This window comes from Kryptolebias marmoratus, linkage group LG6 (assembly GCF_001649575.2).
Source record: "Kryptolebias marmoratus isolate JLee-2015 linkage group LG6, ASM164957v2, whole genome shotgun sequence".
NCBI lineage: Eukaryota > Metazoa > Chordata > Actinopteri > Cyprinodontiformes > Rivulidae > Kryptolebias > Kryptolebias marmoratus.
Window position 1 is genome coordinate 760,172 of NC_051435.1, and position 25,234 is coordinate 785,405.

General features: G+C 44.7%; 1 protein-coding gene across 6 annotated transcripts in view; it reads left to right on the forward strand.

Annotated features, from left to right (window-relative positions):
• ttn.2 (titin, tandem duplicate 2) overlaps positions 1-25,234 on the forward strand; it is a 184,200-nt gene that overhangs the window by 129,807 nt on the left and 29,159 nt on the right. For all 6 annotated transcript variants that reach the window (XM_037975998.1, XM_037975999.1, XM_037976000.1 and 3 more), the window contains 17 exons: positions 3-302; positions 384-686; positions 778-1,077; positions 1,166-1,453; positions 1,542-1,844; positions 1,989-2,291; positions 2,380-2,685; positions 3,137-3,424; positions 3,788-4,078; positions 4,915-5,202; positions 5,308-5,895; positions 6,068-6,172; positions 6,253-6,450; positions 6,549-6,845; positions 6,932-7,519; positions 7,679-7,981; positions 8,095-25,185. In XM_037975998.1, coding sequence (XP_037831926.1) covers positions 3-302; positions 384-686; positions 778-1,077; positions 1,166-1,453; positions 1,542-1,844; positions 1,989-2,291; positions 2,380-2,685; positions 3,137-3,424; positions 3,788-4,078; positions 4,915-5,202; positions 5,308-5,895; positions 6,068-6,172; positions 6,253-6,450; positions 6,549-6,845; positions 6,932-7,519; positions 7,679-7,981; positions 8,095-25,185 — 22,140 coding nt within the window. The remainder of the gene's footprint in view (positions 1-2; positions 303-383; positions 687-777; positions 1,078-1,165; positions 1,454-1,541; positions 1,845-1,988; positions 2,292-2,379; positions 2,686-3,136; positions 3,425-3,787; positions 4,079-4,914; positions 5,203-5,307; positions 5,896-6,067; positions 6,173-6,252; positions 6,451-6,548; positions 6,846-6,931; positions 7,520-7,678; positions 7,982-8,094; positions 25,186-25,234) is intronic.

Consider the following 25,234-nt stretch of genomic DNA (forward strand, 5'->3'; position numbering starts at 1 on the left):
AGACAAGCCTGGGCCTCCAGAAGCTCCATTAGAAATCACCGAGTTGGACATTGATGCCTGCACACTGCTCTGGAACACTCCACAGGAAGATGGTGGCAGCAACATCACCAACTACATTGTGGAGAAATGTGATGTCAGCCAAGGGGACTGGATCACTGTATCAGCTTCCTGCACTAAGACCAGTTTCAGAATGACCAAACTCACTACTGGAAGAGAGTATGGGTTCAGGGTCCGTGCTGAGAACAGGTTCGGCATCTCAGAACCCATCTACTCTGAGAAGATGGTTGCCAAGTATCCATTTGGTGAGTTTTTATATATACATTACTGATCACTATCTTTACAGCTAAGACATGTGGTAATGATCTTTTTTTAACCTCTCAAAGATCCTCCGAGTGAGCCCAGAAACCTGGAGATTAACAAGGTCAACAAGGACTTTGTTATCCTGTCCTGGGAGCGTCCCAGCAGCGATGGTGGCAGTCCCATCACTGGTTACTGTATCGAGAAGAAGGAGAGGAACAGCCTTCTGTGGGTGAAGGCTAACGAGGCTGTGGTCAAAGCAACCCAGTATACCTGCATGGGCCTGATCGAGGGTCTGGAGTATACCTTCAGGGTGTCGGCATATAACCAAGCAGGACAGGGCAAACCGTGCAAACACACCGACTTCATCACCGCCAGGACTGCCGTTGGTAAGAAAATGTCCAAAACTGCATTTTTTTTCCCCAATAATACCATTAATTTTAAATCATTCTCTCTACAACCTTTTTTGTTTCTATGCAGACTCACCAGGTAAACCTGAGCCCATGGATGTGACCAAGAACTCTGTTTCATTGGTTTGGAACCGTCCTAAACATGATGGCGGCAGCAAGCTGATTGGTTACTACATGGAATATGCAAAGCTCCCAGAGGAGAAGTGGACCCGCTGCAATGCCAACTGCATGAACATCCAGACAGAAGACTATGTGGTACACGGACTGGAGGAGGGTCAAAAGTACCAGTTCAGGGTTATTGCCAAGACTGCAGTCAGCATCAGCCTTCCGTCTGAGCTGTCTGATCCCATCACTATCATAGCAGAGAACGGTACAACTCTGAACTGAAAAAATATATAATACATGGTTTAAACGACTGAGAAATAATGATAAAACTCCTGTTACTGTCTCCTGTGCAGTTCCTCCTCGTGTAGAACTCGGCGTCAACATGAAAAACCTTATTGTGGTAAAGGCTGGAGAGAACATCTTCCTGGATGCAGAGGTTTTTGGTAAACCACTGCCCAAGGTGGGCTGGAAGAAAGACGGTGCACCCCTGGTCCTCACCGAGGGAATGAAGGTAACTCAGAAGAAACATGTTCATCTGCTGGAGCTCTACTCCGTCACCAGGAAGGAGTCTGGAGACTACACCATCACAGCTGAAAATGTCAATGGCTCCAAATATGCTACCATAAAGGTCAAGGTGCTTGGTAAGTTAGATTTAATATTTTTTTAAGTGATCAAGCAAGTCTGTTGTCTCTAGACTTGGAAGTCAACCTTCCACTTTTTCCTTTGTAGACAAACCTGGACCTCCAGCCTCTGTGAAAATCTTTAAGGTGTTTGCTGACCATGTCAAGATGCGATGGGAGCCCCCTCTTGCAGATGGAGGATCTGAAATTACGAACTACATTATTGAGAAGCGTGAAACCAGCAGGGCCAACTGGGCGCTGGTAACCTCCAATATCCATGGCCACAACACTGACTGCTCAGTGGAGAAACTCATCGAGGGTCATGAATACCAGTTCAGAGTCAGTGCTGAGAACCAGTATGGTGTGGGAGATCCCATCATGACTGATGCCATCTTGGTCAAGAACCCATATGGTAAGAAAACTGACTAATATGTGTATGAAGAGTCCTTGAAAACATTGTTAAAAATGCACAAAGTGCGATTTGGCAAGAGATCGTTTTTTGTCACTTTGCTGAGTCAATGAGATGACGGGAGACTGATTTTTCCTCTTCCACCAGATGTTCCTGGGCCATGCGAGCCTCCTGTCATCACCAACGTTACCAAGGACTCCATGACGGTCAGCTGGAAAGCTCCAGCCAATGACGGCAAAGCTCCCATTCTGGGCTACATGGTGGAGAAGCGTGAGGCCACCGAGCTGACCTGGGCAAAGGTTAATCGCCGACCAGTCATTGACAGAACCATCAAGGCCATTCAGCTGACTGAGGGCTCTGAGTATGAGTTCAGAATCATAGCCCTGAACAAGGCTGGTCTGGGTAAACCCAGTGATCCATCCAATGCTGTTCTGGCTATTGACCCCGTCTGTGAGTGTCTGTTGAATAAAAACAAAAAGCTTACTTTATTTTAAACTGATAGCTGTTTGATTTATAATTCTTGCCTATAATTCTTCAGATCCTCCTGGCCCACCTGCATTCCCCAAGGTGGTGGACTCTACCAAGAACTCGGTGAGCCTCAGCTGGACCAAACCAGCGTACGACGGTGGCTGTGAGATCATTGGGTATCTGGTGGAGTACAAGCGAGCTGACATTGAAGGCTGGGCTACCTGCAACGTCCCAAAGAAACTCCAGGCCACTAAGTTTGTGGTAACTGGGCTGATGGAAAACACAGAGTACCAGTTTAGAGTCACCGCTGTCAACAGGATCGGCTACAGTGAACCCAGCGAGGTTCCTGGAAACCACATGGCCAAGGACATCCTGAGTATGTTCATTGTGTCTCTGTTAGGATAAATAGTTTCTACTCCTAAAGTTATCTCATTTAAGTGTTATACCTACTTAAAGTATTCATGATCAGTACAAATGACCTTGAACCATGAGGGTCACCTTGTATCACAACTGCAGTGATGATTGTACAGTAGCTGTTTTTTAACTTAACCAAGCAAACTAGTAAATACTGAAATAATGGTAGGTTCTTATTCTTTAATGAATTTTCCCACATATCAGTATATGAGTCACATCACTGATTCAAATTTAAAAGTCACACCTGTCAGTGGAATATAGACATACAGCATTTCTGTAATTTGTGGTTTTATTCAGAAGTTTAAAAATTGTATTAGCTCAGTTTGTTTTAGAGAGAGGCAGAAAACAGTCAACCCAAAAAAGTCAGGATAAAGCCTTTTTAACTAACAGCTGATTATTTCATCAATCTTCAGTCTCCCCTGAAGCTGAGCTGGATGCTGACCTGAGGAAGGCTCTTGTGCTGCGAGCCGGCATCACCATGAGGCTCTATGTCCCTCTGAGAGGACGACCGGCACCTAAGGTGACATGGACAAAGGTGGATGCCAACCTGAAGGAAAGGCAGGGCATTCTGATCAAGACATCAGACTGGGACACCCTACTGATGGTAGAGAACATAAACAGATACGACGCTGGCAAATATGTCCTGTCCCTGGAGAACAGCAGCGGATCCAAGAGCTACACCATCGTTGTGAAGGTTCTAGGTAAGGATCTCCATTTAATCACATGGAATGCACACACACAAGCGAGTTTGGGTTGAAGAAGTGCCTGATCACATCTCAGAGTTGTTTAAGTTGCCAGATCTACGGTTTTATTTCTACAACATCAATGTTAGAAACATCCTGTAATTCTAATCCATTCAAAGCATCAGAAACCAGCCATAAAATGTGAAAATTTATCTTTTTTTGGTGGCAGAAATGCTAAGTTAAAAAAACAAAATGGTTTATGAAGGAAATCTATAGTAAAATGAAATTTAAGTGAAATGAAAACTGTCCTCTGAAACCTAACTTATTCTTTGAGAACTTGGTTCCTTTGACTAAAACTTACTGCTTTTCTACCCTACTCAGATTCACCTGGACCACCTGTCAACCTGATTGTGAAGGAGACCTCCAGAACCCACGCCTGCATCACCTGGGATGCACCTCTGATTGACGGTGGCAGCCCAGTGAAGAGCTACATTGTAGAGAAACGTTTGGCAGAGAGGAAGGCATGGACCTGTGTGTCAGCAGAGTGCCACAAGCCCTCATTCAGGATCACCAACCTGGAGCCGGGACAAGCGTACTGCTTCAGAGTGCTGGCTGAAAACGCCTACGGCATCGGAGAGGGCTGCGAGACTGCGGGCAGCGTTCGGGCATCAGGTACGTTGGTAAAGATTTTCAGACCCCGGGAAATGACAATCCTGAGTGGTTCAGTAAAAGGCAACTTGATTTTCTCGTTTTAAAAAAACAAGAACCAAGAGAAGAAAATCCAGTTGCCTTTTATTGAATCACTTAAGATTTTCCAGGCATCAGGTAACAAAAAAGATTTTTCTATACCTCAAAAAGTCTATTTTAAAGGTTTTTAGGGAATCAGTTTAATATTTTTTTTTAATGAAAAAGCACTGGCAACGACATAATTAGAGTTTATGTAATTAATCCCTCTTGAAACCTTAGCTTTGGGTAGGGCAGGTTGTTACATTTGTAGTGTTCTAGTGGAGTTTAGCTGCTGTTTATGATTGGTTGATGTTTGCTTCACTGTGTGGAGTAAATCCAAGTGCAGGCTTGAATATTCTACTTTACGCCCTTTCTGAGTTGGATTTTGTTTTCATTTAAAATATTGTAGGCCCAAATTAGTGTTGATAAATTATTTGGAATAGGGGAAGTAGATGTGGGTGAACTTAAAGAATATTTGGTATAGTGAGTTAAATCCAAGTCGTTTTTTGTTGACCTGTCATTAGGTAGTTAACATATTTATAAGCTGCCGTGTGCCTAAATATATTGATTTTCACGTTTCTGCATATTGCACTACATTTCGCGCCCAGGGGATCTTAACCGCAGTGATGTCAGCTTCAGATCATTCCTATTCCTTGTCTGAGGAGTCTGCATCAGAACAGCTTTCAGCAGCCCTCGGGAAGTTGGACCAATCTTCTACTCCACCTGAGGGGGCAAGCTTCCACCAGCCTGTCAGTTTAAACTAATCTCTCCTTGTTTCTCAGAACAACCTGGTCCAGTGACAGACTTCAAAGCCCTGAAGACCACCAAGAACTCAATCACTTTGGGATGGAAGAAGCCCATCAGTGACGGTGGAAGCTATGTTACCGCGTACATACTGGAGCAGAGCGAAGGCGAGGAGAAGTGGACACAGATAATGAAGGGCAAGAACATGTCACACACCATCAGTGAGCTGACAGAGGGCAAGGCATATCTATTCAAGGTCAAGGCGCTCAATGAGTCTGGAGAGGGACCACCAACTGAGCTCACTGTTGCCGCCAAGGACCAGTTTGGTAAGAAGTCAGCCTTCAACACATTTGTTGTGAGGTGAATTCACTTGTTTTCCTGAATAATAGTATATATAGTATAGTTTTATTTGTTTTTTCTTTACATTTCAGTGCTGCCTGACTGCAACTTGAGCAATCTGCATGATGGTTGCTACGTGGTAAAAGAGGGCACCACCACACGTATCAACATTCCTGTTATTGGAGTGCCCTACCCCACTGCCACCTGGAAGAAGGGCGAGGTGGGGCTCGGTGATACTGGCCGTGTATGCATTGAGGCTTCACCGGGTGTCACCACCCTGCTGATCAGGGACTGCCATAGAGGAGATGCTGACACTTACACTATCAATGTTAAGAACAGCGCTGGCTCCAAAGACTGTAAGTTCCAGTTGAAGGTAGTCGGAAAGCCTGGCATCTGCACCGCACCCATAAAGTTTGACGAGATTACTGCTGATGGCATTACTCTGGAATGGGAGCCACCCCAAGACGACGGAGGTGCAGAAGTGTCCAATTACATCGTTGAGAAGAGGAGGACAACAGACAACAAGTGGGCCACAGTGGCTTCAGCCATCCAGAAGACCACCATGAGAGTGATCAGACTCCATGATGGAATAGAGTACATCTTTAGAGTTTGTGCTGAGAACAAGTATGGGATTGGAGAGTTTCTGAGGTCTGACCCAGTCATTGCCCAGCATCCATTCAGTGAGTAGTACTCTGCTGTTTCATATACAAGATTTCATAAGTCCTTTGGTGTGGGTTGATTAGGCGTGTATTTAATATGTTGTCACACAAGCCAACCAACCATCCATCTGTGAATGAATAAATATTTCCTTTTTTTCTAACACCACCTTCATTCTGCCTCTCTTTCCTCCAGATGTACCTGAGGCGCCTGCTCCTCCAGAGATTGTAAGCATCCGCCACGAGTCAGCTATTCTGACATGGGCTGATCCAAAAGACACCGGTGGCTCCCCAATTACTGGTAAAATACTATGATGATATCAGTAAGTAGGTAAGCATGAGCAAACAGTGATTTTTAATTGGATTGTTTGTTTTCTTTAGGATATCACATGGAGTTTAAGGAAAGGAACAGCCTGATGTGGAAACGAGCCAGCAAGACTCCTCTGAGAGTGAAGGAGTGCAGAGTCACAGGTCTAATAGAGGGGCTAGAGTACGAGTTCAGGGTGATGGCCATGAATATGGCTGGCCTTGGAAAGGCAAGTAAGGTCACAGAAGCAGTGGCTGCCCTTGATCCTATTGGTGAGTTCTATTATAAGGTGGTAATTTTTTTATTGCAGTACTAAATACCTGGATTTAAAACCAGACATTCTATAATTTAATTAATTGTTATTGCTCAGATCCACCTGGCAAACCTGAAGTGATTAATGTGACCAGGAACACGGTCACTCTGGTTTGGACTGCTCCCAAATACGATGGTGGCTATAAGCTGACTGGCTATGCGGTAGAGAAGCTAGAGGCTGGTGGCAAGACCTGGATGAAGGCGAATCATGTCAACATCCATAGCTGTGCCTTCACCGTCACTGACCTGATGGAAGGATCTCAATTTCAGTTCAGAATCAGGGCCAGAAACGCTGCTGGTGCTCTCAGCATTCCTTCAGAATGTACTGAGTCTCTGACCTGCAAGGATGAGTACGGTAAGCTGAGTACAAGACTGAGTAATTTAACAGTTATTATTACAGTGAATTTATGAATGTTTGTTTGACTTTTGTTCTCTTTATAGAGCCCCCATCTATCACTATTGACCAAGACATGAAGGATGGTGTATCAGTCAGGGCAGGAGACACAATTGTGATCTCAGCCTCTAAGATTGTGGGTAAACCTCCACCAACTGCTGTCTGGTCCAAAGGCGGTCGTGAGTTCAAGAACTCTGACACAGTCACTGTTACCAGTACCCCTACTTCTTCCACCCTGGCTATTAAGTATGCAAGCTGGAAGAACACAGGAGAGTACACCATCACTGCTAGCAACCCTTTTGGTATTAAGGAAGAACATATTAGAGTGAAAGTCCTAGACATCCCTGGGCCTCCAGGTCCGATTGAAGTCAGCAATATTTCAGCTGAGAAGTGTACTCTGACCTGGCTTCCACCAGAGGAGGATGGAGGCTGCTCAATTAAGTCTTACATCCTAGAGAAGAGAGAAACTAGCCGCCTTCAGTGGACCAAACTAGCTGAAAATATTATAGACTGCAGACATGTAGCCCACAAACTGATCAAGGGCAACGAGTACATCTTCAGAGTGTCTGCTGTGAACCAGTATGGCACTGGAGACTCTAGCCAGTCTGGTCCAGTCAGAATGGTTGACAGTTTTGGTAAGTTTACTTAGTTTCTTACTTTTAAAAAAATGGTATGAAAATGCTAAAGAAACAGTATTTCCACTTTTCCAAATTTGTAACAAAATGTGTTTTTTATGCTGTAGCCTGCAAAAATAAAACAACAACAAAACTTTCTTCCAAATTTTGTTTTCTCAGGTCCACCAGGTCCACCTTCAACCCCAGAGATTGATAATGTCAGTAGGAATGCTGTCACCATTTCATGGAAGAGACCAGTAAAGGATGGGGGAAGTGATATAAGGGGTTACAGTGTGGAGAGAAAAGAAAGGAGAGGAATGAGATGGGTGAGAGCCTCTAAGAGGACAGTTCCTGACCTACGCTTTAAGGTGCAAGGCTTGACTGAGGGAGTAGAGTATGAATTTAGAGTCACGGCTGAGAATAAGGCTGGCTTTGGGGAGCCAAGTGAGCCATCACATCCTGTGATGACCAAGGATATTGTCTGTAAGTAAACAAATCTTTTAGACAAATAAATTCTGACAGAATACATCAAGTTACCTTTTAAAACCGTATCCTGTCATGAACTTGTGTTACATCTTGTTATTTGTGTTTTTCAGATCCACCTGGTCCTCCATCCAATCCCAGAATTGCAGACACCACTAAAACCACAGCAACCTTTGCTTGGGGCCGCCCCCACTATGATGGTGGTCTTGAAGTAGAAGGATACATCATTGAGTATAAAAAGGAGGGTCATGATGACTGGGAGACAGAGACACAGTACCCAGTGAAAGTTACTGAATATGTTATTGGTAAACTCCAAAAAGGAGGTAAATACCATTTCAGAGTTAGTGCCATAAACTCTGAGGGAGTGGGTGAGCCTGCAGAGGTTGAGAAAGTTACTGAACTGATGGACCAAGAAACAATGCCGGACTTTGAGCTGGATGCTGAACTCAGGAAAACCTTGGTGGTCAGGTGCCGTGCTTCAATTCGTATCTTTGTTCCCATTAGGGGCCGCCCTATTCCTGAAGTCACTTGGAGCAAAGAAAATACCAACTTAAAAGCACGTGCGCATATAGACACAACAGAGTCCTACACTCTGCTGGTTATTCCTGACTGTACGAGATATGATGCTGGAAAGTATCAGCTCTGTCTAGAGAATGTCGCTGGTAAGAAGACTGGTTTTGTTAATGTGAAAGTTCTAGACACACCAGGACCACCAGTCAACCTCAAACCAAGAGAGATCACTAAGAACAGCATAACCCTTCAGTGGGAAATTCCCATAATTGATGGAGGTTCCAAGATTCATAATTACATTATTGAAAAAAGAAATGCCACCAAGAAGGCCTATACAGTGCTCAGCACCACATGGCAAAAGTGTTCTTTTAAATTCCAAGATCTTCAGGAGGGAGCTTACTACTATTTCCGTGTGTCTGCTGAAAATGATCTGGGTGTAGGTGAGCCTGCTGAAACCCCTGAGCCAATAAGAGTGTCTCAGGCCCCCTCTGCACCAGAGAACTTGTATGTCACTGATGTGACCTCTGACAGTGCTAGCCTTGCATGGACCAAACCCCTCCACGATGGTGGTAGTTTGATCACTGGATATGTCATTGAAGCTCAGAAGAAGGACACAGATCAGTGGGTCCACATAACCACTATCAAGGCTCTAGATTACACTGTTACAGATCTGGTTGAGGGTGCTGAATACACCTTCCGTATAATGGCTGTGAATGCATCAGGCAGGAGTGATCCCCGTGAAAGCAGACCTGCAATAATCAAAGAACACACCTCAGCTCCATCGTTTGATCTGAGAGGGGTCTACCAGAAGACCGTGATTGCCAAGGCAGGGGATCGTGTGAAAGTAGAGATTCCAGTGCTAGGAAAACCCAGGCCTGTGGTTTCATGGAAGAAGGGAGACTTTGCATTCAAGGAGACACAAAGAATGAACATTGAAACCACATCAACTTCAACTATCCTCAACATCAGTGAGATCAAAAGGACTGATGGAGGCCAGTATTCCATGACAGCAAAGAACATGCTTGGTACAATGACAGAGACCATCACTGTCCTGGTCCATGATATACCAGGTCCTCCTAGTGGTCCTATCAAACTGGATGAGGTCTCATGTGATTATGTAATTCTCTCCTGGGAACCTCCAGAGAACGATGGAGGTGTTCCTATTAATAATTATATTGTTGAGATGCGGGAGACTACTGGCACTTCATGGGTGGAGTTGGCAGCAACTGTTATCCGCACCACATTCAAGGCAGCAAAACTCAATACTGGTACTCTGTATCAGTTCCGTGTTAAGGCTCAGAACAGATATGGCATTGGACCTTGCATTCAGTCTGAACCAGTGTTGGCTGCCTATCCATTTGATGTGCCAAGCCAGCCTGGCAGTCCTGTGGTAACATCTTTCAACAAGGATTCTATGACTCTTAGTTGGAATGAGCCTTCTGATGGAGGTAGTCCTATTCTAGGCTATCATGTGGACAGAAAAGAGAAGAATAGCATTCTGTGGCAGAGGATCAGCAAAGCTCTTGTTGTTGGAAACATCTTCAAATCGACAGGCCTTGTTGATGGCATTGTATATGAACATCGTGTTACTGCTGAAAACATGGCTGGTCTCAGCAAACCTAGCAAACCATCTGAGCCTATGTATGCTTTGGACCCAGTCGAACCACCAGGCAGACCTGTGGCACTGAATATTACCAGACATGAGGTGACACTGTCTTGGACCAAACCAGAAGGCGATGGGGGATTCTCCATTACTGGATACACAGTAGAAAGGAGAGAGACACCTAACGGACGCTGGCTCAAAGCAAACTTCAACAACATTCTAGAAACCATGTATACAGTCAGTGGTCTGACTGAAGATACAACCTACGAATTCCGTGTGTTTGCTCGAAACTCAGCTGGTGCTGTTAGTGCTCCATCTCAGCCATCAGAGGCATTCACATGCAGAGATGACATTGAAGAGCCCAGGCTCGATGTGGATGTAGTATATAGCAGCACTGTTGTAGTTATGGCAGGAGAGCCATTCAAGCTAGAAGCCAGTGTGACTGGCAGGCCAATACCTTCTTTGGTATGGACCAAAGAAGGAAAGGAGCTGGAAGATACAGGCAAAATAGAAATAAAGACATCTTCCTTTCACACAACACTAATCAATAAAGATTCACTCAGGAGGGATGGTGGTGCTTTCATCCTGACTGCCAGCAATCCTGGTGGCTTTGCCAAGTTCACATTCAATGTTAAAGTACTCGACAGACCTGGACCACCAGATTCCTTAACTGTTACAGATGTCACTTCAGAGAAATGTGTGCTTAACTGGCTGCATCCAACACATGATGGTGGTGCCAAGATTGAGTACTTCATCATACAGAGGCGTGAGACCAGTAGGTTGGCATGGACAAATGTAGCGACAGACCTTCAAGCAAACAGATTTAAAGTTACAAAACTTCTTAAGGGCAATGAGTACGTTTTCAGGGTCATGGCTGTTAACAAGTATGGTGTGGGTGAACCTTTGGAGTCTGAACCAATAATTTGTGCCAACCCCTATGGTCCTAGTGACCCACCAACACAACCTGAGGTCACCACAATTACCAAAGACTCTATGGTTGTCTGCTGGGAGCGTCCTGAACATGATGGAGGCAGCAGAATCAACACATACATAATAGAGAGAAGGGATAAGACTGGCCTACGCTGGGTGAAGTGTAACAAGAGAACTGTAACTGACTTGCGATTCAAAGTGTCTGGCCTCACACTAGGACATGAATATGAATTCAGAGTTCTTGCTGAAAATAATGCTGGTCTAAGCCAGCCTAGTCCTTCCAGTCCATTCTACAAAGCAATAGACACCATCTTCCAGCCTGGACCTCCAGGGAACCCAAGAGTGCTTGACACCACAAAATCTTCTATTACAGTTGCCTGGAACAAACCTGTTTATGATGGTGGTTCTGAAATCACTGGTTACATTGTGGAGACCTGCCTGCCTGAGGAGGATGAGTGGACAATCCATACTCCTAAAAAGGGATGGACAGCCACTTCCTTCACCATCACTAATCTGAAGCAAAACCAGGAGTATAAAATCAATATCTGTGCCACTAATTGTGAAGGAGTGGGAGAGCCTGCTTCTGTTCCTGGAACCCCTAAGGCTGAAGACAGACTACTTCCTCCAGAAATTGAACTTGGAGCAGAACTACGTAAAGTAGTATGCATCAGAGCCTGCAGTACGCTCAGACTATTTGTCCCCATCAAGGGCAGACCAGCACCTGAAGTAAAATGGTCAAGAGAGCATGGAGAATCTCTAGACAAAGCCAACATTGAAATCACTTCATCATTCACAACTCTTCAGATAGATGTTGTTGACAAATTTGATGCAGGGAAATACTTGGTGACAGTAGAAAATGCATCAGGAAGTAAGACAGCCTTTGTTAATGTTAGAGTACTAGATACTCCTGGAGCACCCCAGAATCTGACTGTTAAAGAGGTCACTAGAAACTCTGTTTCCCTGGTTTGGGATGCACCTCTGATAGATGGGGGCTCCAGAATCCGCAACTACATTGTGGAGAAACGTGAGTCAACCAGGAAAGCTTACTCAACTGTTTGTGCAAGTTGCCATAAGTCTAGTTGGAAAGTTGGAGACCTGGAGGAAGGAAAATTGTACTTCTTTAGAATCCTTGCTGAAAATGAGTTTGGTATCGGTCTTCCAGTAGAGACTCTTGAATCAATTAAAGCATCAGAGAAGCCTCTACCACCAGGCAAAGTGTCCCTTCGTGAAGTGACTAGCAAAAGCGTCACACTAACTTGGGAAAAACCTGACCATGACGGTGGAAGCAGAATTACAGGCTATATTGTTGAGATGCAGAGTAAGGGAAGTGAGAAATGGACTCAGGTCATGGTGGTAAAAACCAATGAGGCTCAGGTTACTGGACTTACACAAGGGGAGGAGTATATGTTCCGCATTTCAGCCACCAATGAAAAGGGTGTTAGTGACCCACGCCCTCTCAGTCTGCCTGTGATAGCTAAAGATTTGATTATCCCACCAACTTTTAAACTGCTTTTCAGCACATTCAGTGCACTGGCAGGTGATGATCTTAAGATTGATGTTCCATATGTTGCCTGCCCCAAGGCTACAGCAACTTGGCTCAAAGATGGTGTTGTACTCAAGGAAACAATAAGAGTTAATGCTGAGGCCACAGACAAAAACCTCCATCTTGTCATTAAGGAAGCTTGCAGAGATGATGTAGGGACATATACTATAAAACTAACCAACACAGCTGGAGAGGCTACAGCAGATATCAGTGTTGTTGTCTTAGATAAACCTGGTCCTCCAGCTGGCCCAATTAAGCTGGATGAAGTCACTGCTGACAGTGTGGTTTTGTCTTGGAATCCACCACTGTATGATGGTGGTTGTGCAATCAATAATTACATTGTAGAGAAGAGAGACACATCGACTACTAACTGGCAGATTGTGTCTGCTACAGTAGCCAGAACAACTATCAAGGCAGTCCGTCTGAAGACTGGATTTGAGTACCAATTTAGAATTGCTGCAGAAAATAGATATGGCAAGTCTTCATTCCTGCTGTCTGATAACATTGTTGCTCAGTATCCTTTCGAAGTGCCCAGTTCACCACGTTCTGTGTTGGTGCAGTCAGTCACCAAAGAGAGCATGGTTGTTGTATGGGAGAAACCTAGCAATGACGGTGGAAGCAAAATTCTGGGCTACCATTTGGAACTTAAAGAGAGAAACAGTATTCTGTGGGTGAAACAGAACAAACAGCTCATTCAAGAAACCAGATTTAAGGTTGTTGGTCTCGAGGAGGGTATTGAATATGAGTTTAGAGTCTATGCTGAGAATATTGTTGGCCTCAGCAAAGCCAGCAAAGTGAGTGAAATGCAAGTGGCCAGAGATCCTTGTGACAGACCAGGAAAACCAGAAGCTGTCATTGTAACAAGAAACAAAGTGACACTGAGATGGACCAAGCCTGAGTATGATGCTGGTATCAAGATCACAGGTTATGTGGTTGAGAAAAAGGAGGGAGGTGGCCGTTGGATGAAGGCTAGTTTTGCCAATGTTATTGAGACTGAATTTGTTGTTACAGGACTTACTGAGGATCAGACTTACGAGTTTCGTGTTATTGCCAAAAATGCAGCAGGTGTCTTCAGCCAACCATCTGATTCTACTGGAACCATCACTGCCAAGGATGAGGTTGATCCACCTAGAATTGACTTGGAGACTAAGTACTCCCAAGCTGTGGTTGTAAATGCTGGAGAGACATTTAGACTTGAGGCAGGAATTTATGGTAAGCCCGTGCCCACTGTTCACTGGCTGAAGGAAGGCAACGAGATTACAGAAGCAGCTCGTTTAGAAATTCACAATACAGATTTTATAGCTTGTATAATTGTTAAGGAAGCCATTCGTGTTGATGGAGGTCAGTACACCTTGCTGGTGAAGAATGTTGGAGGAGAGAAAACAGTTAACATTAATGTCAAAGTCTTGGACAGACCAGGTCCACCTGAGGGCCCTATATCTATCTATGGGGTCACCAGTGAGAAATGCTCAATTTCCTGGAAACCTCCTTTGCAAGATGGAGGTAGTGATGTTTCTCATTACATTGTTGAAAGGAGGGAAACCAGCAGACTTGTATGGACTGTAATTGAACAAAAAGTACAGACTCTGAATCTGAAAATCACCAAACTTCTTCCTGGTAATGAGTACATATTCAGAGTAATCCCTGTCAACAAATATGGTATTGGTGAGCCTTTAGAATCTGAGCCAATGATTGCCAAAAATCCATTTGTCGCTCCAAGCCCACCAACAGAAGTAGAAGTCTCCACAATTACCAAGGACTCTATGGTGGTGACTTGGGAGAGACCCGTTAATGATGGTGGTAGTCCAATCCAAGGTTATGTTGTTGAGAAACGTGACAAGGATGGTGTGAGATGGACTAGATGCAACAAGCGCACTTTGACTGAGCTACGCTTTAGAGTTACAGGTCTCATTGAAAACCATAGCTATGAATTTAGAGTTGCTGCTGAGAATGCTGCAGGACTTGGCACACCGAGCACACCAACAGTGTACTACAAAGCACTGGATCCCATTTTCGAACCAGGCCCACCAAACAACCCCAGAGTGGTAGACACCTCTAGGTCCACTGTCTCTCTTACATGGGGCAAACCCATTTATGATGGCGGCTGTGAGATTCAGGCTTACCTTGTTGAGGCATGTGATGTAGCATCTGAAGAGTGGTTTATGTGCACTCCTCCCACTGGAATAACAGACACTAAATTCACAGTGAAAAAGCTTCTGGAGAAACATGAGTATCAGTTCAGAGTTTGTGCAATCAACAAAGTTGGTATTGGTGAACATGCTGATGTGCCTGGAAAAATTCTTTTAGAGGAACAGCTTGAGCCTCCTGACCTTGACTTAGATGCTGATATGAGAAAAACTGTCAACATCAGAGCAGCAAGCACTCTAAGACTATTTGTACCAGTAAGAGGTCGTCCAGCTCCTGAAGTGAAATGGGGCAAGGCTGATGGAGAGATTAAAGAAACTGCCTTAATTGATAATACAGGAAGCTATGCTTTACTTGTTATCGAGAATGTTGACAGATTTGACAGTGGCAAGTACACCTTAACTGCAGAAAATGCTAGTGGAGTGAAGTCAGCCTTCATCAGTGTCAGAGTCCTGGATTCCCCTAGTCCGCCCACTAACTTAACGGTTAAAGAGATTACAAGGAACTCTGTCACTCTCTCATGGGAGCCTCCACTTTTGGATGGTGGCTCAAAGATTAAGCATTACATTGTTGAGAAGCGTGAGAGCACCAGAAAAGTATACTCTCCCATTACTACCTGCAACAAGATGTCATGGAAAGTTGAGTCTCTTCCAGAGGGTGGAATTTTCTTCTTCAGAGTCTTGGCTGAGAATGAATATGGTGTGGGTCTTCAAGCTAAAACTATTGAGCCAATTAAAATATCTGAGAAACCTCAACCACCTGGTAAGGTCAGTGTTGTTGATGTCACTCACAGCACTGTTACTCTAACCTGGGAAAAATCTCAATATGATGGTGGCAGTAGAATCAGTCACTATGAAGTTGAAATTGCTCCTAAGGACAGTGAGACTTGGTCTCCATGTGCCAGTGTGAAAGGCACAGAGACAGAAGTAAGCAACCTTCTAAAGGGAGAGGAATATCAGTTCAGGGTTATTGCTGTAAATGAAAAGGGTAAAAGTGACCCAAGACAACTGGTTCAGTCGGTTGTAGCAAAAGACCTTGTCATTGAACCTTCTGTTAGACCCAAAGTGAGTTCGTACAGTGTTCAGGTGGGGTATGATCTCAAGATAGAGGTTCCAATTGCTGGTCATCCAAAACCCACCATCACTTGGACCAAGAATGGAGTGGCGCTTAAACAGACCACCAGAGTCAATGTCACTGACTCAGCACATCAGACAACTCTAACCATTAAGGATGCTACCAGAGAGGATAGTGGTATGTACACTATCAATATTGCCAATTCCCTGGGTTCTAAGGATGCCACTATTGAGGTAATCACCCTGGATAAACCAGGCCCACCAACAGGCCCTGTCAAGATTGAGGATATCAGTGCTGAGAGTATGACTCTTAGTTGGGAAGCTCCCACATACACAGGTGGGTGTCCAATCTCCAACTATGTAGTAGAGAAGAGAGACACAACTACAACTAACTGGGTTGTTGTATCTGCCACTGTGGCCAGAACCACATTAAAAGTATCCAATCTGAAGACAGGTGGTGAATACCAATTCAGAATTTTTGCTGAGAATAGATATGGAAAGAGTTATGCAATTGATTCACAGCCTGTTGTGGCACAGTATCCATTCCAGGAACCCGGCCCTCCAGGTACACCATTTGTGTCCTCATACACTAAAGATTATATGGTGGTTGAATGGCATAAACCCCCATCTGATGGAGGCAGTGCCATTTTGGGCTATCATTTAGAGAGGAAAGAGAAGAACAGTATTCTGTGGACCAAGATAAACAAAATGGTCATCCAAGACTGCAAATTTAAGTCCACTCCACTTGAGGAAAGCATTGAGTATGAGTATAGAGTATATGCTGAGAACATAGTTGGCATTGGAAAATGCAGCAAAGTATCTGAGGTTTATGTAGCCCGGGACCCATGTGATCCTCCTGGCCGTCCCGAGGCTGTGATTGTAACCAGGCACTCAGTGAAGCTAAAGTGGTCACCTCCACAATATGATGGTGGAAGCCTTGTAACTGGCTATATAGTAGAGAAGCGGGACCTTCCTGAGGGAAAATGGATGAAGGCTAGCTTCGCAAACATTATTGAACGAGAATTTACAATTACAGGCCTTACAGAGGACAATAAATATGATTTCAGAGTGATTGCAAGAAATGCAGCAGGTGCTGCCAGTAAGCCTTCCGAGACAACAGGATCCATAACAGCCAAGGATGAAGTTGAGCCACCTAAGTGTGAGACTGATCCTATGTACAATCAGACTCTTGTTATTAATGCTGGAGACACATTTAGTCTGGAAGCCAGTGTGGAAGGAAAACCCATCCCAACAGCTCAGTGGTTCAAGGGAAGTGTTGAAATTGAAAACTCTGCAAGAAGTGAAATCAAAAATACAGATTTTAAAGCTTTGCTTGTTGTGAAAGATGCTATCAGAGTGGATGGTGGACAGTACACTTTGGTTCTCACAAACGTTGCTGGAACTAAGACTGTCCCATTCAGTGTGAAAGTTCTTGATAGACCAGGCCCATCAGAGGGACCCCTTACAATTAGCAATGTTACTGAGGAGAAATGCTCACTGTCATGGTTGCCACCTAAGCACGATGGAGGAGCTACCATTTCTCATTATATAATTCAAAAGAGAGAAACCAGTCGCTTGGCATGGACTGTGGTTTCCAGTGATTGTGGAGCTACAATGTTCAAGGTTACCAAACTACTGAAAGGCAATGAGTACATCTTCAGAGTTTTGGCTGTCAACAAATATGGAGTGGGTGAGCCTCTCGAATCAGAACCAGTCATCATGAGAAATCCATTTGTTCCTCCTGGCTCACCTCATGAACTTGAGATCACTAACATTACCAGGGATTCCATGACTGTCTGCTGGAACCGCCCTAAGACCACAGGAGGAAGTGATATTGTTGGTTACATTGTTGAAAAGAGAGACCGAGCTGGAGTGAGGTGGACCAAGTGCAATAAACGGAGAGTGACAGACTTGCGTTTTAGAGTAACAGGACTCACCGAGGACCATGATTATGAGTTCAGGGTCTCTGCTGAGAATGCAGCTGGAGTAGGCCAGCCAAGCCCACCTACACCCTACCTCAAAGCATGTGATCCCACCTTTGAACCAGGCTGTCCCACCAATGCTCATGTGGTTGACACTACAAAAGACTCCATCAGTTTAGCTTGGCATAGGCCTATATATGATGGTGGTTGCGAGATTCAAGGATATGCTGTGGAAATTACCAAGGCTGATGAGGAGGAATGGACTTTATGCACACCACCTACTGGAGTAAACAAAACCAAGTTCACCATCAAACGTTTGACAGAACATCAAGAATACAAAGTGCGCATTTGTGCAGTCAATAAAGAAGGAGTTGGTGAGCCCACAGAAATCCAGGGAGTTGTGATACCCATTGATAAGATTGATCCTCCAGAGGTGATTCTGGACTCAGAGCTCAGGAAGGGAATAGTTGTTCGTGCAGGAGGCTCAATGAGAATCTGCATTCCTTTCAACGGTCGTCCCGTTCCTGAAGTAAGCTGGGCCAAGGAGGATGGCGAGCTGCCCACTAAAGTTCAGGTTGAGATGGGTGAAGATTACACGCAGCTCTCCATTGGTATATGTGACAAATATGATGCAGGAAAATACATCCTCAATTTAGAAAATAGTGCTGGCAGCAAATCAGCTTTTGTCTCTGTTAAAGTTCTGGACACTCCAGGAGCTCCTTTAAATCTAACAGTAAAAGACATAAAGAGGGAGAGTGTCACTTTGACCTGGGAACCTCCTGTTATTGATGGTGGTTCAAGAATAAAGAATTATCTGGTTGAAAAACGTGAGTCCACAAGGAATGTGTACTCTAATGTAGATAACAAATGCACAAAGACAAGCTACCGTATCACTGGTCTAACTGAGGGGACAATCTACTATTTCAGAGTATTGGCTGAAAATGAATTTGGTGTTGGACAGCCAATTGAGACAGAACAATCAGTCAAAACCTCTGAACCACCTCTGCCTGTTGGTAAGGTAAATCTGACTGAAGTCACTAAAACCACTGTTTCACTCTCCTGGGAGAAGCCAGTCCATGATGGAGGTAGCAGGATCATTGGCTACTACATTGAGATGCAGCCTGTGGGATCAGAAGAATGGGTTGTTGCTGCCACAACTAAAACTTGTGAAGGCACTGTCACAGGTCTCAGTACAGGACATGAGTACCTGCTTAGAGTGTCAGCTTTCAATGAGAAAGGCAAGAGTGACCCCAGAGCTCTGGCTGCACCAGTTACTGCTAAAGATGTAACTGTTGAGCCCAGATTTAAGATCAGATTCACTACTTATAGTTTACAGCAAGGTGAAGATCTAAAAATTGAAATTCCAGTAATCGGACGCCCTGTTCCCAAGGTTGAATGGAAAAAGGAGGGGCAAGCTCTGAAGGAGACGACCAGACTAAACGTATCTAGCACACCATCATCCACTAAGCTGGTCATCAAGGATGCAAATAAAGAAGATTCTGGTAAATACACTATCACAGCCACCAGCAGCATTGGAACAACTACAGAGGAGATTACGGTCGTCATTCTTGACAAGCCAGGACCACCCACAGGGCCTGTGAAAATTGAAGAGGTGAGCTGTAACTTTGTTACTCTTTCCTGGGAGCCACCAGAGTACACAGGAGGCTGTCAGATCAACAACTACATTGTAGAGAAGAGAGACACAACCACTACAGCATGGCAGATTGTATCTGCTACAATTGCCAGGACAACCATTAAAGTCACCAATTTGAAGACTGGTGTTGAATATCAGTTCAGAGTGTCAGCTGAGAATAGATATGGAAAGAGTTCAGCTATTGTCTCTCCTGCTGTTGTTGCCAAGTATCCATTTAGTGAGCCTGCTGCCCCAGGATCACCAGTTATAACAGCTGCAACCAAGGATAGTATGGTTGTTGAATGGAAACCTCCCACCAACAGTGGAGGCAGCCCAATTATTGGGTATCACCTGGAGAGAAAGGAGAAAAACAGCCTTTTGTGGACAAAACTCAACAAACTTCTAATCCCTGACACACGATTCAAAACTACAGAGTTGGAAGAAGGTATTGAATATGAATTTAGAGTTTATGCTGAGAACATTGCTGGTATTAGCCCAGCCAGCAAGGTCTCTGAGACCACAGTAGCTAGGGACCCATGTGACCCACCAGGCACTCCTGAGGCCATTGAAATCACCAGAAACCATGTTACACTCCAGTGGACCAGACCTCAGTATGATGGAGGCAGTGCAATCACTGGCTATGTGATTGAAAGGAGGAAGCACCCAGATACTCGCTGGATGAAGGCCAGCTTCACCAACATTATTGATACCCAGTTTACAATCACTGGTCTTACTGAGGACTGTGTTTATGAATTTAGAGTCATTGCCAAAAATTCAGCTGGCATTTCTAGTCGCCCATCAGGGAGCACAGGAGAGATTACAGCCAAAGATGCAATTGAGGCTCCAGATGCAACCATGGATTCTAAATTCAAGGATCTTACAGTTGTTCATGCTGGTGAGTCATTTGTCATTGATGCTGACTACACCGGTAAACCTCTGCCTGAGGTCATGTGGTTGAAAGATGGAAAGGAAATTGACAAAACCACACCAAGAATGGAGATAAAGACCACACTTACCCGTACTATTTTGACAGTTAAGGATTGTATTAGAGTGGATGGTGGTCACTTTGTCCTCAAACTTGTGAATGTGGGTGGAATCAAAATGATCCCAGTTAATGTCAAAGTTCTGGATAGACCTGGTCCTCCAGATGGACCCTTAGAAGTCAAAGGAGTTACAGCTGAAAAATGTTATCTGCACTGGAACCATCCCTCACACGATGGTGGTGCTAGCATCTCACACTATATCATTGAGAAGAGGGAGACAAGTCGTTTGTCTTGGACTGTGGTTGAGCCCAAGATCCAGGCTATCAGTTACAAAATTACAAAACTTCTCCCTGGAAATGAATACATCTTCAGAGTAATTGCTGTGAATAAATATGGTGTTGGTGAACCTTTAGAATCTGAGCCTGTGATTGCTCGTAATCCATTCACCACTCCCAGTGCCCCCTCCACTCCTGAGGCCAGTGCTATTACTAGAGATTCTATGGTACTTACCTGGGAGAGGCCTGAGAATAATGGTGGAGCTGAGATTGAAGGATATGTACTTGAAAAGCGTGATAAGGATGGTGTCAGATGGACCAAGTGTAACAAGAAGAGGCTGACTGATCTGAGATTCAGATGCGCTGGCCTCACAGAAGGCCACTGGTATGAATTCAGGGTCTCAGCTGAAAATGCTGCCGGTGTTGGAAAACCTAGCACACCAACACAGTACGTCAAGGCATGTGACGCCATTTATCCACCAGGACCTCCAAGTAACCCCAAAGTTACAGATCATTCAAGCACCACAGTCTCGCTTTCCTGGTCCAGGCCTATCTATGATGGTGGGGCACAGATTACTGGGTATGTTGTTGAAAGGAAGGAAGCAGGAGATGATGAATGGTTTGTCTGCACACCTCCTACTGGTGTCCAAGAAACTCACTACACTGTAAAGAAACTGAAAGAGAATGTGGAGTACAACTTCCGCATCTGCGCTGTTAATTGTGAAGGCGTAGGCGACCATGTGGACCTACCTGTGTCTGTGATTGCTGCAGAAAAACTGGAGGCTCCTGAAATTGAACTAGATGCTGACTTGAGAAAGATGGTCAATGTTCGTGCCACTGCCACGCTGCGTCTTTTTGTGACGATCAGAGGAAAGCCAGAGCCTGAGGTCAAATGGTCAAAGGCTGATGGTACACTGAATGAACGTGCTCAGATTGAAGTCACTAGCTCTTACACAATGCTGGTGATTGAGAATGTTGACAGATTTGACACCGGCAAATACACACTGACCCTTGAAAACCTTAGTGGCTCTAAATCAGCCTTTATCAATGTTAGAGTTCTGGACTCCCCCAGTGCACCTACTAATCTGCAAGTTAAGGACGTAAAAAGACATTCTGTGTCTCTTTCCTGGGAACCACCTCTTATTGATGGTGGGGCTAAGATATCACACTATATTGTGGAGAAGAGAGAGCAAAAAAGAATGGCGTTCACTAGTGTTAGCACTAACTGTGTCAGGAACTCCTATATTATTTCTGACCTGCAAGAGGGGGGCAGATACTTTTTCCGTGTGCTAGCTGTGAATGACCTTGGAGTAGGTCTGCCTGCTACCACAGATCAAGTCAAAGTATCAGAGGCTCCTTTGCCTCCTGGTAAGGTCGTTGTGGTTGATGTGACTCGTCATACTGTCACTCTTTCATGGGAGAAACCTGATCATGATGGAGGCAGCAAAATCACAAGCTATATTGTGGAGATGCAGCCTAAAGGAGATGACAAATGGACAGTGTGCAGTGAAGCCAAAGCTCTGGAAGCTACTATTGATGGACTCATTGCTGGCGAGGAATACTCCTTCAGGGTAATTGCTGTAAATGATAAGGGAAGGAGTGATGCTAAACCTTTGGCCACCCCTGTTGTAGTAAAGGACATCACAATGGAGCCCATAATTAACCTGCTGTTCAATACGTACAGTATAAATGCAGGAGATGACTTTAAGATTGATGTTCCCTTCAAAGGCCGACCTCAACCTGAGGTGTCCTGGAAGAAGGATGGTCAGATGCTGAAGCAGACAACCAGGGTAAATGTTGTGAATTCCAAGACCTCATCCAAGATTGTCATCAAGGATGCTACCAAAGAAGATGTTGGAAAATATGAGATTACACTGACTAATTCAGTTGGCACCAAGACAGCTGAAATCTCAGTTATAGTCCTGGACAAACCTGGGCCACCAAGCAACATTAAAATGGATGAGGTGAGTGCTGACTTTATCTCCTTGTCCTGGGATCCTCCGACCTATGATGGTGGATGCCAAATTAACAACTATGTTGTGGAGAAACGAGACACTACCTCTACCACGTGGCAAATTGTCTCAGCCACAGTTGCAAGAACATCAATAAAGGTTTCTCGACTCAACCAGGGCACAGAGTACCAGTTCCGCATTGCAGCTGAGAACCGTTATGGCAAGAGTCCTGCTGTTAACTCTGCTCCTGTTATTGCCCAGTATCCATTTGAGCCTCCTAGCTCTCCAACCAATCTTCATGTTGCCCATGCCACAAAGACTAGCATGTTGGTAGTATGGGGTAGACCTGCTAGTGATGGTGGAAGTCCTGTTATTGGTTATCATATTGAATGCAAAGACCAAAGCAGCATCCTGTGGAGCAAAGTCAACAGAGGCCTCTTGGCTGAAAACCAGTTCAAGATGACTGGCATTGAGGAAGGCCTGTTGTATCAGTTTAGAGTCTATGCTGAAAATATTGCTGGCATTGGTCCATGCACTAAACCAAGTGATCCTGTTGCAGCCAGGGATCCTTGTGAATCTCCACATAACCTTAGAGTCACAAACATCACTAGAAACTCTGTTTCCCTCTTCTGGAATGCGCCTGAATATGATGGTGGCGTGAAAATTACTGGATATATTGTAGAGCGTAAAGAACTTCCCAATGGTCGCTGGCTGAAATGCAACTTCACCAACGTGCAGGGCACCTACTTTGATGTTACTGGCCTCACAGAAGATGCCCAGTATGACTTCCATGTTATTGCAAAGAATTCAGCAGAAATGCTGAGTGCTCCTTCAGAAAACACTGGTCCTGTCACTGTTAAGGATGATGTAGATCCTCCAACCATTATCATGGAGGATAAATTCAGACAGCTGGTTGTCATTAAGGCTGGAGAGATCATTAGAATAGATGCTGAAATCACAGGACGTCCACTTCCTGTGCTTTCCTGGTCTAAGGATGGCAAGGAGATTGAGGCCAAGGCCAGGTGTGAAATCACTTCCACCAATTTTACAACCACCCTGATTCTCAGAGATGCTATTAGAAAGGACTCTGGTCAGTATGTCCTGACTCTGCACAATGTTGCCGGAACAAGGTCTGTGGCTGTCAACTGTAAGGTTCTGGACAGGCCTGGACCTTCCTCAGGACCTCTGGCAGTGTCTGGCGTGACAGCAGAGAAATGCATTCTAACATGGGGACCTCCTCAAGAGAATGGTGGTGCTGAAATCATGCATTACATTGTGGAGAAACGTGAGACAAGTCGCCTTGCCTGGACCCTGGTCTATGGGGATATGAAGGCAACTACTTGCAAAGTTACTAAGCTGCTCAAAGGAAATGAATACATCTTCAGAGTCAGGGGAGTAAACAAATATGGAGATGGTGAAGCTCTAGAAAGTGAGCCAACAAAGGCAATAGATCCATTCACTGTGCCTGCAGCCCCCACTAATGTCGAGGTCACTGCAGTTACTAGTGAGGCAATGACAATTTGTTGGGAAAGACCAGTTTCTGATGGTGGCAGCAGTATCTCTGGCTATGTAATTGAGAAGCGGGAGAAGACTGGCCTCCGTTGGTGCCGTGTCAATAAGAAACCTGTTTATGACCTCAGAGTCAAAGCCTCTAACCTCCGTGATGGCTGTGAGTATGAATACAGAGTGTTTGCAGAGAATTCTGCTGGCCTCAGTGCTCCTAGCATACCTTGCCCACTCATTAAGGCTGAAGACCCACAGTTCCTGCCCTCACCTCCTCCTAAACCTAAAATCATTGACTCTTCAAAGACCACAGTTACACTGACTTGGAGTAAGCCACTATTTGATGGTGGAGCACCTGTGACTGGTTACAGAGTAGAATACAGGCAGACATTAGATGATGAATGGATTATTGGAGTCCATAACACCAAAAACACAGAGTTTACTGTGGTGGGACTGACTCCCGGAGTTGAATATGTGTTTGTTGTTAAGTCCATTAACAAAATTGGAATCAGTGACCCTAGTGCCGAGTCAGATAAACAGATTGCTAAAGAAAGAGAAGAAGAACCAGCCTTCGAGATCAGCAATGAGATGAGAAAGACTCTTATTGTGAAAGATGGAAGCTCATTTACTATGACAGTACCCTTCAGAGGAAAACCCATTCCTGCTGTTTCATGGACTAAACCTGACATCGACCTTAGAGTACGTGCTGTCATTGACACCACAGACACGTTCACCTCAATCACCTTAGAAAAAGCAACTCGCAACGACTCTGGAAAATACACAGTCACCTTGTCCAGTGTTGTTGGAACTTCCTCACTTACACTGAATGTTAGAGTCCTTGACTCACCTGGACCTCCTGCTAATGTGGAGGTCAAGGAAGTGACCAAGACCTCTGCCACTGTAACCTGGGACATGCCTGAGAATGAGGGAGGAGGACCAGTCAAGAATTACCTTGTTGATTTCCGTGAGGCCAGCAAAAAAGGTTGGACTAGGTTGACTGATAGATGCCATAGACTGACATACAAAGTGACAAACCTGAAAGAGGGAGAAGTTTACTATTTCAGAGTGACAGGCGAGAATGACTATGGTGTTGGTATTCCTGCTGAGACCAAAGATGGAACCAAGATCACAGGTATTGAAATTTACTAGTGTTGTATAATTTTACAAGTGATAATTCCAGA